Raw genomic sequence first — 16,106 nt, 5'->3', positions numbered from 1 at the left:
AGAGAGAATAGTGCAACAATGAATGAGTGGAAGCCCAAAATCTCTGTAAATGTTTATGAAAATTAATAAAATATAATTATAAAAAAAAAAGAAAGAATATTTAACCTAGGTAGGAAAAGGATTAGGTAGACTTCTAAGTAGTTAACAAGTAAAAGATATTTTGTAATTCTTATCTTAAAGAGGGAATTATGCTTAGTGAGATAAGTTAGACTCCTGTCATAAAACCTAGAGAAAGATTTACATATGGAGAGATTCAAGAGTCTGGTTACCAGGAAGGGAAAAGGGGTGGGAAGTAGAACATGAACTGATGGACAATAAACATTTTACTGGATTGAGAGAAGGGAAGGACAATGTGAACGACATTATATGTATTGTAACTACTGTTCAGAATAAAATGTGCATGAATGGTCGACTGGGGAAAAATCTATAAAGCATATACTTTGTAGATATTCACTCAAAACACAATAAAAATGTAAAATTAAAAAGGAAGAAAAGACTTCATAGTAGTCAGGCAAAAAAGTAGGATAAAGTTGGTACAAGCAGACAGTAATATAGGCAAAGGTTTGGAGTTAAGAGGGAATCACAGGTAAGAGACAACATGTCAGATTTAGGAAGAAGCAAAGGCTGAAAAGGAGATAAGAGAATAAACAGAAAAATGTGGAAAGAGAATTTATTATAAAGGGTCTTATCGAAATTGTGGAGGAATCTAGATTTTACCTTGAGGTTATGAGGAAGATTACTATAGAGTTGTATGCAAGGAGTTTCAATAATAAATGTGCCATTTCAACAGATTACTTTGCCATCAAATTGGAGAACGAAGTGGGAAAATGACAAGTTGAGTTGGAATACAACTGAATTAATCTAAGACGTTTACAATACATATCTAAACCAATATAATCAAAATGAAGATGAAAACAAAGGATTGACTCAAAAGGATATAGAAGAAACACATATAAACGTAACAATGTTAGTACTAGTTCTGGTCAATTAAAACCTACTAATAGGAAGTATGCAATGCAATTAGTTTATGAATTAAAGTTGTAGAGTTTGGTTTGTGGAGGGAGTGAAGGAATTAAAAGATCCAATGGGAACCTGAAAAGACAGGATAATAGTGAGCATAGATCAATGAGGATTAATTTAATAAAATACAATATATAGGAATGATCATAGCAAACACAATGTGAATGAAGGAATGCATGAAACACAACGCATATGAATTAAATACAGTGTATAAGAATTTTGTATGTATAAAATAATATATATTTGATTTCTTTATGTACAAAATAAATTTAAAAAATAAAGACATAAGGAGAGATAGAGATTTATAGCAGGTAGTATTTGAAACCACTGGTTTCTAGGAGGTCAGCTGGAAGGAATATATAAGAGAGAAAAAGGGCCAAAAACTAAAATTATGAAGTCTATACTCAGAGAATATTACTTTTCCAACTTATGTATATATATACATACATATATATATATTTTTAAACTGTTTTTTGTCAGTTGACAGCAAAATTATGCAAACATTCTATGTTCAATAATAAAAATAATTTTTTCACTAAAACTGATTTCTAGAATAATGAAGATTAATTTCCTACTCTAGTGAGCTTTCTAGGCTCTATTTCCTTAATGAAGAGTAAAATAACAATAAAGGAAAAGGTTTAAGCCTAGTAATGTTGTTATGTGCTTTTGAGTCAGAAATGACTAATCATTGACTCTATAGCAGATTTTCAGAGGCTGTAAATAGCTTGGTAGAACAGTACATATCAGAAAATTATTGCGTCCCATAGGATTCTTGGTTATATTTCTCAAGTAGAACACTACGCTTTTCTTCGACTGTACCTCTGGGTGGATCCAATGAGCAAACCTTTAAATTAGCATCTAAGCAAGTTAACTGTTTGCACTGCCCAGTGTTATAGTACTGGTGAGTACTATATTTTGATGAGCAGCAGCTCTGGTGTTGATATTTTCTTTTTTTAAATGAAGACTTTATAAGTGCTTAGGGGTATTGTTGGTTGAGTGGTAGAATTCTTGCCTTTCATGAAGGAGACCATTCCCAGTGGGTATACGTTATGTGCATCAACTCCCTGGTACGATGCTGGAGTGGTTTCGGCTGACCTTTCAAATTAAGAGAGACTAGGAATAGAGTCTGGCAATGTTGTTCCAGAAATCAGCCAGTGAAAACTCTATGGGTTGCAATGTTTGATCTGCAATTGATGACAGGAATGGGTAGGATCAGATAGTGTTTTATTCCCTGGTGCACGAGATCACCACCAGACAGGGAGCTGATATGAAAACTGCTAACAACACCAACAGTTGACATTTTACTCTATGTATATTTAAAAGTGAGGCAATTAAAAAAAAGTGAGGCAAGAGTTGAGCAGAAATAAAAAGTGTGAGTGTAATAATTGTGTTTATGATAAATAAACCTTCTATTTTGGGAAAACTGTGTTAGTGTTATATGTTACATGGAAAAACATTTAAAGAAAAGGCAATGAGCGAACAGAGTAGTAGTACCTCTGTAGTTGATGATTTCTGTTCCAAGCACCGGAGTCATCTCCAGGACTGTGATGAAGGCTTTGTCCATAGATGTCAGAGGAAATGGAGACATGCGGTGTCTTCTAGCCACCTTGGTAATATCAACGGCACTGTGACCTAAGCAGGAAGAGAAGCAAGAGAACATGATGCTGACACACTGGTTGAAAAGTGAGATATTTATCAATATCAAATAGTAAAACATCTCAATATTAAATGTTCTTAAATTAACAATGAAAGGGGAGAAATTATTTCTTCTACTTCCAAAATATAACCTGCTCTGGAGGAATATTTTATCATGTTAAAAATGTTACATCATATGTCAAAACTGAAAATTAAAAATGATCTTTATTGTGGATAATAAGAGTGTTTCCTATATGTCAGACACTGATCTAAATTAATCTCTAATTGTCGCTACTACTTCATGGGGAAGCACTTACTTACAGACAAGGTTTAGAGAGACTGAGATTGTGTGTGTGTGTGTGTGTGTGTGTGTGAAGCACTGGTGGCTTAGTGACAAGAAACTGCACTGCAATCCTTAAGACATGCTGTTCAAATCTACCAGCTGTTCTGCAGGAGGAGGAGGAGGAGCAATCTTTTCCTTGTGAGATTTTACTGCGGCTGAAAACCCTCCAGAGAGTCAGCTGTGGGTCGATTCTGACTCAACAGAAGAAAGCAACAATTTTCTCTCTCTCTCCCCCCCACTAATGGCAAGAAGCTGCACTGCAAGCCTGAAGGCACGTGGTTCGAGGCTATCAGCTGCTCTACAAGAGAAAAATGGGCAAACTCCTCACGTGCAATTAACTGCCTCTGAAAACCCGCTGGAGGGTCAGCTGGTTCCACCTCTATGGTACTCAACAACAACAAAACATATTGCAAATACTACAAATCAGAGTAATAAAAGGGCCAGGATTAAAATATAGGTTTTGGAGTTCATATTTTTAGCCAGTACACTACATTTTGAACACATAATAACCTGGTTATAGGAAAAAGTACTCCAAACTGGAATTTCTTCAGGATTTCATAAGGTTTTCTTTCTTCTCAGAAAGGGTTATATCACAAAATTATTATCTCAACTCTCTATGTGATCTCATACAGTACCATGGCATAAAATATCAACTACAGACTGACTCCTAATTTTATACCTATAATCTCAACCACTGCATTCTAGAAACAATTTTTCTACCATCCAATAGCTGGTACATCTCTAGACTTGTAAATTATCCAATACATATTTGGAAGTGTAAAAGGCAACTCAAACACAACATGTAAAATCAAACTCTTGGTTGCATAGCCTATCCACCTACTTTATTAAAGTATCCACAGATACTTACTTTATTCTCCTGCAATTCCCATCCCAGTGTACTGCAAGTCCATTCTTCCAGTTACTAGGTCACAACTTTGTGCACATCCTTGACTCTTTTATTTCATTGCAACCATTTCTCAACTACTTTTGAATTCTATTTAGGTTCTGATAAGGAGTTCTTGTGGCATCACATGTTGAATTGACTGACCAAAAATTTGGAGTTTAAATATACCAGTTATTTCATGGGTGAATTTTAGGCAGTCTCCTCCTACTAAGATTTACAGAGTCAAAAACCTGATGGAGGGTCACCATGAGTAAGAAACAATCAATGACACTGAGTGGGTATTGTGAGGTGGCAGCACAGGATCTGGTAACTTCTCGTTACTTCTACTACTTTAACATTAGTTTCAACCATCATTTATTTCCTGGGAAAATAAGAAGCCTCATACTGGTCTCCCTGATTCTATCTGTGTTTCATTACAACTTATTATTACACAGGACTTACTCAAATTCATCTAAACAGTCAGTCAAATAATGCTAAATTCTGCTTACAGTCGTCTGATGGTTTCCCATTTCATGGAGAGTAAAATGTTCTATGGTTTACAAAAGGCTCAAACTTTTACAGTCAATACTGTTCTTATCTGCTACCATTTGCCCTCCCTCATTGTGCTTCATACTCATTCACTGGTTCACCTTGAGCTTGCCAAAATGCATTCTTTTTTCCTTCCTTTCCTTTCCTTCCTTCCTTCCTTCCTTCCTTCCCTTTCTCTCTCTCTCTGCCGCCCCCCCTTTTTTTTTTTGCTAAATTCCTTTGTCCTTGCTCTTTCCTCTGCTTATATTGCACTCTCTCATATCTTTCAGGCCTCTACTCATACTCATATATCACTTCATCAGAGAGATCTTTGCATAATATTTTTCATAGATTCACTCACTCATTGCTGTTGAGTCAGAACCTATTTACAGCTGATCTTTCAGTAGCTTTCTGGAGGCTGGGAATTACATGGGAGGAGATTGCTCATCTTTCTCCCAAGGAGCAGCTGTAGACTCAACCAGCCAGAGAGGCGCTGCAATGCTCCATAGACTAAACCCCCAGAACTCTACTATAGTGATTCCTTTTACCCTCCTTTCTTTTTCTTCCTTGGTGCTTGTGTGTATGCATTCTCTCAGTAGATTTTAAGCTTCAGAAGAGCAGAAAAGCTATTTCTTCTCTTAACTATTGTTATCTACAATATTTCCAGATTATGTAGCACATAGAAAGCAATAAATGGAAATACTTGTTCAATTAAAAATGTATTACTAAATAATGGAGACTTTGTAGAACAATGCACCCTTAAGTAGGGTGCTCTGGTGGCCTAGTGGTTGCACTACAATACCAAAGGTACGTGGTTCAAATCCACCAGCTGTTTCTCAGGAGAGGGATGGGCAATTACCTCCTGTGTGATTAACTGCCTCTGAAAACTTGTTAGAGGGTCAGTTATGGGTTGATTCTGATTCTATGGCACACAACAACAACATCCCCTCAAGTATACATAATTTGAACTTCTCCTTGGGTCTTTATAGATAGTAGACATAAAGGGAATAATTACAGTAGTATGGGCTGGCTCTTCTCACTGCCATCCACAACCTGCATTTTGCAGCTAAGAGTGGCCATATGATATATTTCTGCTCATTGAAACCTAAGAGCAAATTCCTGGGATAGGCTTCCTACTCAAAAGACAAAAAAGAAAGTTTGAAGAAGACAAAACATTTACCTGCCTAATATATAGGATGAAAGTCCACACAATGAGCAGGGAATCATAAGAGAGAAAAAGAAAAAAAAAACCCAAAAACCAAAACAAACAAAACCCAAATCCTTAATGACAATGATGAGCTGCTCTAAAAGTTCTGAACTCCCTGCACCCAGACACTTGATACTTGAGACAAAGATGCTCTTATATTTTTAAACCAGTTTACAGTACATGCACATATGCTAAGTAGTCTGAGAGACTCTGGTTATTGCATCTTATTAAACTTAACTGTTACTCCAGGCATTTTCACTGAATTGACTTAAAGGTACTCTCCCTAAGAGTTTGCATTCTAAGAGGAATGACAATGTCCTAAGTGCTCCAAAAGAGACATATTAAGATGATTTTACTCTTAAAATGACATTTCTCCCCTGGAGAAAAAGTAAGATTACAAAATTCTCAAAGCTTGAAGGACCTTAAAGATAATTTCGTTTTGAATCTGAGTAACATTTTCTAGTCAAAACTGTAAGATAACACTTAAAAATAGGATCACGTGTGATTTATCACTATGGAAATGTGACTCCATTTATAACTTAGTTGTATTGAGGTCCTGGACTAGTCATTTATATACTAGAAAAATATAAGAACCAGTAAGAAGTAAGGGAATGAAAGGGATAGTTGCTTCTAATTTTTCTTCAGGTTTATAGAAGTTAGTTTTGATCTTTTCTGTGATGTTTTACTTTTGTATGGAGCAAATTATATCTAAGCATACAAGCAGTTTAAGTATGTTTATTTTTTGACAAGAAAACAGCTTTTTTAGCTGTATAAAGTTTATTCAATGAATATGCTTTGTAATGAAATTTTTTTAAATTAGAAAACAAGTTTCATTACCAAAGATATATTACACTCCTTTATTTTATGAACCAAGCACATCTAGAAACTGCAGCTACAGTAAGATATATCATACCATGAAAAATACTACAGCTCAGTAGAAAGACACATAAATAAGTAAACAATAAGAGCAAGAAAGTATGAAACTTTCCTGATGGTTTTCTAACTACAGAAATTGATACTTTTCTAACATTCTTTTATTATCATTATTATTTTGGTCTGGGAATTTCAGTGTAGATGCCTGTCAGCCTTGGAAAAAAAAACATCTCGGAAAAGTTCTTTTATCTTGCTCTTATTTCTGAAGCATTTATAAATTTCTATGTTTTATAATATTATTAGGTGCCATCAGGTCAGCTCTGACTCATTATGACCTTACGTACAACAGAACAGAACTCTGGCTGACCCCTTGCCATCTTTAGAAACTTGACTTAATTCCATCATTGCAGTCACTGTGCCAATCCATTTGTCGAGGGTCTTTCTTTTTCCGGCTGACTCTCTATTTTTCCAAGGATGTTGTAGTTCTCCATGGACTTGTCCCTCCTGGGAACATGCCAAAAGTGTCTAAGATGAAATTTCACCGTCCTTGCTTTTAAGGAGTACTCTGGCTGCACTTCCAAGAGAGATATATTGCATCCATCAACATGCAAGCTTCTACAGTAAGATAAACTGAAAAATGAGTGGTTGTCTTACATTAAACACACTTACATTTTTGCCTTAATTAATTTCTGTGAACAGACTGTAAAGTCCTGGAGGGCAAGGTCTTTTTACTTTAGAAATCTTTGATCACTTTTAGAACAGTTGTTTCTTTAAACTTACGGTAAGTAGTACTAAATTTGATCAGAAAAAAAAAATCCAAGTGGTGCTTCCTGCTTTGTGGTTTTTTTTTTTTTTGCTTGTCTAAGTCCTTCAAAATTGATACAATCAGTGTCGTATCACAAGTGACTGCTTCATTGGACAAATAATCCAAGTTTTGATGCTAATAGGTGAATATGCTAATGGGTGAACGCTTACTGGCAATACCATAAACATGTCAATTCAGGGACTTTCTAGTAATGAAATCACTTTTATGTGATCTTGCTAGCCCTAGACTTGTAACTCATAAAATTACTGGCTTATACTATGTATTTGGCATTAGGTAAAAATGCTGTCAGTGACCTCTCCAGAGTACTGAGAAGCAACAATGTCAGTTTAGAGACTAAGGTGTGTCTGATCCAGGCATTGATCTTTGCTATGCTATGCATCAGAGAGCTGGACAATGACTAAGAATGACAGAAGAATAATTGATATCTTTGAGTTGTAGCGCTCAAGAAGAGTCTTGAACATACCATGGACTGCCAAGAAAACAAATCGGTCGGTCTTGGAGAGGGTGAAACCAAGTTTTTTCTCGGAAGCTGGAATTTTGAAGTTTTGTTCCACATACTTTGGGCATTTGGCCAGAAGTCTTTGGAGAAGGGCATCAGGCTCAGAAAGGGTGAGGGACAGCACAGGGGAAGAAGACCCTGGATGAGATGGGTAGATACAGTAACTAGGGCAATGGGAGTAGGTATGTTGGAGTCAGTGAGACTGGCTCAGGACAGTGCAGGCTTCGGAGCTGTTGCACATAGGGTAGCTATTACTTGCAGGCAACTCACCACACGTAACAACGTGTATTGAATGACTTGTGGTCTAACAAGAGGAAGAGTCAGTTTACGGTCCTGCTGGAAGGGCCATGCATTGACACGGCATATACGAGCCTATCTCACAGAGGCTTAGGGGATCACAAATACCATTAAATATGAAGCAGAGGATTCTTTAGATCCAAGGTCCTTATGCTGAGACTCTATTAAACCTCAAAAAATGAGTAAATCTGAGATGGCATAGGATGGTGATAGGTGGTTGGAGTAGGCTTATCAATTCACAGAGTAGGAAATGAGTGCCTGAGTAAGAGGCTTGGCAGTAAAAAGAACTGTAACAACTGCCTGTGTAGGGTAGAGATTTGAGTGTGCTCTGCAAGGGTTGCTTTAAAAGATTATATGCAGTGGTCTTCCTATACCTTGGGAGAAAAAGATACACCTCTGGGCAAGAAATTTACTAGATCAGTTAAAAGATTTAACACTTGCTTGTAGAACCTAACAGAGGCTTGACTGTATACTGTGCAGGAATGGTACACCTCCATACCTGGCCATGGAGGCCTGAGTAGCACGGGGGCAGGGGAAATCTGTAGGTCTGGGAAGCATGGCAGAAGACCCAAGTAGAGGTTTAGAAGGGTTCATTGGCAGAGTAAGGGAACCTAAGGCCATAGAGGCCCAGCAACATTGAGAGCTGTGTAGGTCCCTGAGAAGCATTAGGTGGTAGCCAGAGGCAGTGGTGAAGACAGAATCTGGCATTTGATATGCAACTCAGAATGCCTACCCAGTGACATTAAATGGGTAATTAGAGGATCAGTAAGTTCCCCTTTTGAGTGTGTGCTATTATTGTCTATAATTTCTTTGTCTAAATAATAGTGGTTTTCCACTTTGCCAACACTCTAAGTATGCTGTGTCTGACTAGATTAAAGAGGAAATGGTCGTTGCCATGTAGGCCTATGTGTCTCACTCCTAGCAGTCTTATGGTGATCTAGAAGTTAGACACACAGTCAGCTTGTGCAATATAGATAGACAGACATACACACAAGGAAAGTTATCTTTGACTTCTTAGTTTGCAAGTAACAACCCATAAAACTTACTGCTAAAGAGCAAACAATTAGGTAGTAAAAAGGACCAACAATTATTCTTCCTATTACATAATTCCTTTGCTTGATTTTGAGTCTAGGAAATAAATCTGAGGAAAGAGAAAAATGCCAAGGAAAAAAGAATCCATTTTGTTCGAAGGTTAGGTGGGTTATAGTCTATAAGCCAGTTTTTATGGTGTAGTCCATAAAATTCATATAGGTAGAAGTTGTTTTAAAAAAAGTGATTGTAGTTATATGCCATTGAGATGGACCCAACTCATAGCTGACCCTCTAGTGGGCCTTCAGAGGCTGTAAATCACCCGAGAGGTGAGCACCCACTCTTCTCACACAGAGCAGCCAGTGCATTGAACCAGGTGCATTGGCTATAAGAAGGTTATAATTAAATAAGTGTGATATTTTAGAAGAAAATATTTTTTCAATAGAGCAAAAATTATTTCAAGGGCAGAAATAGATTTTAGTGACTTCGTTGCAAATAATATTAATGATCACAAAGAGGATTTGTGAGTCTCCTGGTTTCACTCAAGTTATATACATGAAGACAGACTAAAACAGCATTGTGCATCCACTTCTGAAACAACAGACCTTAAAACGTTCTATGCACAAAGGAAGAACACTGTTGGATATAGTGCTGAAAGATGAGCCTGACAGGTGGCAAGGTTCTCAAAATGTGACTAGGAAAACTGCTTCTTTAGTGCAGAAAATACCATAATGATGCATAAGGAGTAAAGCTTTCACTTAAAGACCTTCAATTGCTGATGTGGTAAGATTCAAAATCAGGACAAACAGATGGTTTTACTAGTGAAATTTATCAAACACTCAGAGTGAAGCTGTCACCAAATTTACATAAAGTATTCCAGAAAACAGAAAAAGATGGAATACTTCCAAACTCATTCTATGAGGCAAACATATCCTTGACACCAAAATCAGGTAAGAACACTAGTAAAATAGATAACTATAGATAAATCTCTTTCATGAACACAGATAAAAAATCCTCAGTAAAATCCTGGCCAATAGGATCCAACAGTACATTAAAAAAAAAAAAAAAGGTAATTCATCATGACCAAGTGAGATTCATAAGAAATATACAAGGATAGTTCAACATAAGAAAAACAATATAATTCATCACATTAAAAAAGCAAACAAGAACAAAATGATCCCATCAGTTGATGCAGAAAAGGCCTTCGACAAAATATAGCAGTCCGTCCTGATTAAAACACTCTACAAAATAGGAATAGAGGGGAATTCCTCAACATAGTGAAAAGTATATATGTAAAACTAAGAGCAAACATCAGTCTTAATGGAGAGAGATTAAAAGCACTCCCCTTGAGAACAGGACCTATGCAAAGATGCCCACTATTCACCTTTCTGAAAACTCTATGAACTTTGATAAATGTCGAGAGTTATAGAAAGGCTTCAGGCCTTTTCTTCAGAGGTTTACTATGAGTTGTGCTCAGCTCAAAGGGAATCAACAACAACATTCAATATAGCATTGGAAGTCTTAGCAAGAGCAGTAGAGCAAGAGAAGGAAATAAGAGATATTCAAATTGGCAATGTTGTTGCTACTGCTGTGTGCCACAGAATTGAAACTGGTCCATAGCTGACCATCCAGTGAATTTTCAGAGGGAGTTTATTGCATGGGAGGGGACTGCCCATACCTCTCCCGTGGAGCAACTAGTTTCTTGCCAGTAGGTCACCAGAGAAAAGAGGAAGTGAAATTAATTTTATATGCAGATGATATGGTAGTACACTTAGAAAGCCCTAAAGACCCATTTAGAAAACTGCTGGACATAGTTGAGCAATTCAGCAGAGTGGTAGGATACAGGATCAGTGTACTAAAATTAGTTTGATTTCTCTACAGTGACAAAGAGAATATAGAAGTAGAGCTAAGAAAAAAATTCTTCTTTCTTTTGGTAATCATACAATGAAATATTGGGGAACAAATCTTATTAGGGACACAAAAAACCTATACAAAGAAAATGACAAACTGTTACTCCAAGAAACAAAAAGAGACCTGAAGAAATGGAAGAATACACCATGCTCGTGGATAGGAAGACTCAATATCATGAAAACAACAATTCTACCAAAGGCAATCTACAAGTTCAATGCAATTGCAATACAGATACTAATTCCATTCTTCAACATGATATAAAAGGCAATTTCCAAATTCATCTGGAATGGAAAGAGACCCCAAATAAGTAAAGCACCTTTGAAAAAAGAGAAAGAAGGTAGAAGGCATCTCACTCCCTGATCTCAAATCCTATTACATAGCTGTGGGGGTCAAGACAGCATGGTACTGGTACAGTGACAGATACACAGATCAATGGACTAGAACTGAGAACTCAGAAATCAACTCATCTATCTATGCTCATCTGATTTTTGACAAGGAGACAAAATCAGTTAAGTAGGGAAATGAAAGCCTCTATAACAAAGAGTGTTGGCAACATTGGAAAACTCTCTGTAGAAAACTCAACCAAAACCCATATCTCACACCATATACAAAAAGGAACTCAAAGTGGATTAAGGACTTAGGAGTAAAATCAAGGACTATAAACTTCATTAGAGAAAAGCCTGGATAAAGCTTTTGGAAAAGCTGCAAACATTCAATAATAATTAGAACATGGACTGTAGTAAGTATGAATCAATGAAAATGGAAGCTGCAACAAAATTTCACTAGAAAATATAAAGTTTGACATTATAGGCATTGAGTGATTAGAGATGGACTCAGATAATCACATTATATACTATGGTGGAAATCACAAATTGAAGAGGAACAGTGTGGCATTCATTGTCAAAAAGATTACTTCAAGATCTATCCTGAAGGAGTATGCTGTGAGTGATGTGATTCATAAGCATACAAGAAGATCCTGTCATTACAACCATTATTTAAATATATTTACTAACCATGAAAGAAAAAAAATCAAGGATTTCTAGAAACTTTTGCAGTCTGAAAGTGATCAAATATGCAATCAAGATGCATTAATAATAATTGATGACTGGAATGCAAAAGTCAGAAACATGGAGGACACATAGTAAGAAAACATGGCCCTGATGGTAGAAAAGAGACTAGATATTGACAGAATTTTGTACAATGATTTATAGAAATCATTTATGTGAGTACATTTTTTGGGGGGGGGGAAAAGCCCCATAAATAATGACAGTATCTACACCTACCTGTCTACCTATCTATATGAACTTTACCTGACAGACTTCACAGAAATCAGACTGACTGCATCTATAGAAAGAGATACTGAAAAAGCTCAACCTTAGCAGTCAAATCCAGGCCAGGGGCTGAATGTGAAGGAGATATGAAAGTTCAAAATGAAGTTGAAGAAAATGAAAATTAGTCCATAATAACCAAAATATGACCTTGAGTGTATCCTACCTGAATCTAAAAGTCATTTAAGAATAGATTAGATACACCAGATGCTCTGCCGGGGAAGGAGGGACAATCTCCTCCTGTACCAGTCAGATGTGATTTGATGGTACACGCACACAAAATAATTAAAAAAAAAAAAAGAATAGATTAGATGCACTGGACACTAGTGACCAAAGCCCAGACAAGTTGTAGAATGACATACAAGAAACTATGTATGAAGAAAGCAAAAGGGCATTATAAAGACAGGAAAGAAAGAAACAACAAAATAGACATCAAAAGAGGCTCTGAAACTTGTATTTAAACAGAAAGAAGTAAAAAAAAACCCTAGCTATGGATGGCTGGGGATGAGCTGACCAGAATCCAACCAGATGAAAAGACGTCCCATGCTGTGAGCTAGTGTTGATTGCTGCAAACCTGATGGCTTGTTCTGGACTGAACTGTGTGGAAGCAGATGCTCAAAGATTTCAAACTGAGCTGAAGATTCTTCAGCAAAAGGGATACACTTGCTCCCTTACAGTACGGGTTTGATAACGCTGGGGAAATCAGAAGAAATTGGCTATCTTAATTGGGGGCAATAATACAAGAAGAATGAAGTGGCTGTCTTACACACTTATCAAATGTAGTTATTAGTAAGATGACTTTAAAGAGAATGTTAATTCTTCAAATATGAGGGCTAATGGCCAGAAAAGTCAGGGAGTGATCTGTGGTGTTATGAATTTATTTTTCAAAATGGCTTTCCTAGCCATTGAGTTTAATTTTTTTAAAAAAATTTATTTGTTGTGTGCTGTCAAGTCAGATCTGACAGGCACAGGAGGAGATTGCCCCTCCTTCACCAGCAGAGCATCTGGTGGATTTGAACCGTGCACCTTTGGCATTGCAGTGCAGCTTCTTACCACGAGGCCACCAGAGCTCCCTTTTGAGTTTGAATTTGCCACAAGGATGGGCAGAAATATGGAAATGGCGTGTGTTGGTCTATTCACAAGGGTTTTGGTTAGTGCTGTCATTAAGTTGATTCAGCAGCAGAAATTGAGAATGTCACCAACAGAGCAGCAGCAGAGAATTCACAGTGTGAGTCCTTCAGGGGCTAAAGATTCCTGTGCTGTTCAGACTGGGACTTTATAGCAGCAGCAGCAACAGCAACAACAGCAGCAGCAGCACCAGCAGCTGGCGCCGCCACAGCAGTAAACCAGAGATCTGATATGCGATAGAGATGATGTGATTAGTATTCCACAGAACCAGACTAGGAGCCTTCACCCAAGTTTGTTGGAGGTGAGTGGAGTGGAGGTGGGGAGGAGACACCATAATTAGCAAGACTAAGAGCTTTGTCAACATTGGCCTAACCCATGAAACCGAAGGCTGAGGTGCTTGCAAACACATTTAGGAAGCTGTCTTGACTGAGCAACTGTATCTGCTGTGAACCTAAACTATAGCCTTTGACTTCCTAAAAAACACCAGAATTGTAGGGGAGAGGGAAATAAGCCAAAAAAAGAGGAAGATGTGCTAAGAGAATTGGACAGAATATTTCAAAAGGAACCTCAAGAAGACAAAGCAAAAGTATCATACTGAAACGTGCAATGAGCTGTAGTTAGAAAACTAAAGGGGAAGAACATGCTCATCATTTTGCAAGCGGAAAGAGTTGAAGAACACACTCAAGCCTTGAGCTGCAATACTGAAGGATTCTAGAGATAAAATCCTGAATGATGCAGAAAGTATCAGAAGATGGAAAGAATACAGTCACTGTACCAAAAAGAACTGGATGACTCTGAACCATTTTAGCAAGCAGCACATAGTCAAGAACCAACAGAAGGAAGGAGTTCAAGCTAAACTGATGGCATTGGTAAAAAATAAGGCTGCAAAGAATTGATGGAATACCAACTGAGGTTCTTCAGGAAACAGATACAACCATGGACATGCTCATGAATAAATACGAAAGTGGCCAACTGACTGGAAAGGATCCATATTTGTTTCCATTCAGAAAAAGATGATTCAATAGAACATAGAAATCATTGAGCAATATCATTAATATAACATCCAAGAATAATCTTAAGATTATAAAAAAAATGGCTGGAATAGTGTATCAACAAGACATTACTTGAAATTCAACTCTTCCAAATTCTGGATTCAGATGAGGTAGTGGCACAAGGGATATCACGTCTGGTGTCTGGTGGATCTTGACTGAAGGCAGAGAATACCAGAAAGATATTTACTTGTGTTTTACTGAATGTGCATAGGCATATCCTGAGCAGCTCAGAACAAACTACACCTAACATAGAGAAGAAAAGGAATCTCAGAACACTTAATTGTGTTTATGTGAAAGCTATACTTAGGCCAAAACCCAGCTATCTGAATATAGCAAGGGAATGTTCAATGGTTTAAAATCAGGAAAGGTATGTGTCAGGGTTTTATCTTTTCTCCATATCTATTCAATCTGAATACTGAACAAATCATTAGAGAAACTGGGCAATAATAAAAAAGAAGGAAGTATTAAAATGAGAGGAAGATTCATCATCAAATTGTATTACATGGATGACACAACCTTGGTTGCAGGAAGTGATGAAGACACCAAGCATTTGCTGCAGAAGATAAAGCCTACTATATGGGTAACATCTCAACATTTAAGAAAACAAAAACTCCACAAAAGCAATAGGTAACATCATGACAGATGAAAAAAGATTGATGCTTTCAATAGTTCAGTTTTATTTGGATCCACAATCAACAATCCATAGAAACAGCAGTCAGGAAATCAAAAGATGCGTTGTACTGGGAAAATCTGTTGCCATGGACAAGGTCTCCAAAATGCAAAAGAGTAATGATGTCTATTTAAAGACTTAAGATGCACCTGGTCCAAGTAATGGTATATTCAATTGCTTCCAATGCATCTGAAAGTTGGACAATGAATAAAGATGGCAGAAGGAGAATCAATGCCTTTGAACTGTGGTATAAGTGAAGAGTATTGCATACACTGTGGAATACCAAAAGAACAAATCTGTTTTGATGAAAATCCAACCAGAGTGCTCCTTAGAGACAAGTATGGTAGAAGTTTGTCTCAATTACTTTGGGCATATTTTCATGAGGAACCACTCCTTGGGGAAAGACATCATGTTGGGAAAGGTACAGAATCAGCAAAAGTAAGAAACCTTCACAAGATAGACTGACATAGTGTCCACTATCATGGGTAAGAGCATGATAGTAGAGATCAAGAGAATGCATAGTTCAGGACTATCATTCCCAGGGTAGCTATGAGTCACAGTTGACTAAATGACACCTAACAACGTTATTATAAAATAAAAATCCTTGTGATATGCTAACACTGCAGTCAAGAAAACTGTATACAGCATTTCTACTCTATAACACATGGTGGTGTTGTGAATAGGAATTGTGTTGATGGCAACTACTACCATCAACAAACTGGCAGCATTTATCTGTAATGAACTTAATTTGTGAAGTAGAGTTCTCTGACTGAAGCAGTTCTAAACTAGCTGATGAATGGGGGATTGTTAATAAGTCTAGATTTCCTTAACTAAGATTTGTCACTTTTATATCTTCTAGTTCATAAATCCAAATATT

At 37.0% G+C, this 16,106-nt stretch overlaps 1 protein-coding gene across 1 annotated transcript in view; it reads right to left on the bottom strand.

The window, feature by feature from the left end:
- LOC102844647 (gephyrin-like) overlaps positions 1 to 16,106 on the bottom strand; it is a gene marked incomplete at its 3' end in the record, with an annotated part of 706,808 nt that overhangs the window by 174,412 nt on the left and 516,290 nt on the right. The window contains exon 13 of the mRNA XM_006891835.1: positions 2,515 to 2,652. Coding sequence (XP_006891897.1) covers positions 2,515 to 2,652 — 138 coding nt within the window. The remainder of the gene's footprint in view (positions 1 to 2,514; positions 2,653 to 16,106) is intronic.

Source organism: Elephantulus edwardii, unplaced genomic scaffold (genome assembly GCF_000299155.1).
Source record: "Elephantulus edwardii isolate Elephantulus edwardi_28Jun2011 unplaced genomic scaffold, EleEdw1.0 scaffold00104, whole genome shotgun sequence".
Lineage (NCBI taxonomy): Eukaryota > Metazoa > Chordata > Mammalia > Macroscelidea > Macroscelididae > Elephantulus > Elephantulus edwardii.
This window is presented reverse-complemented; position numbering and strand designations above follow the sequence as displayed.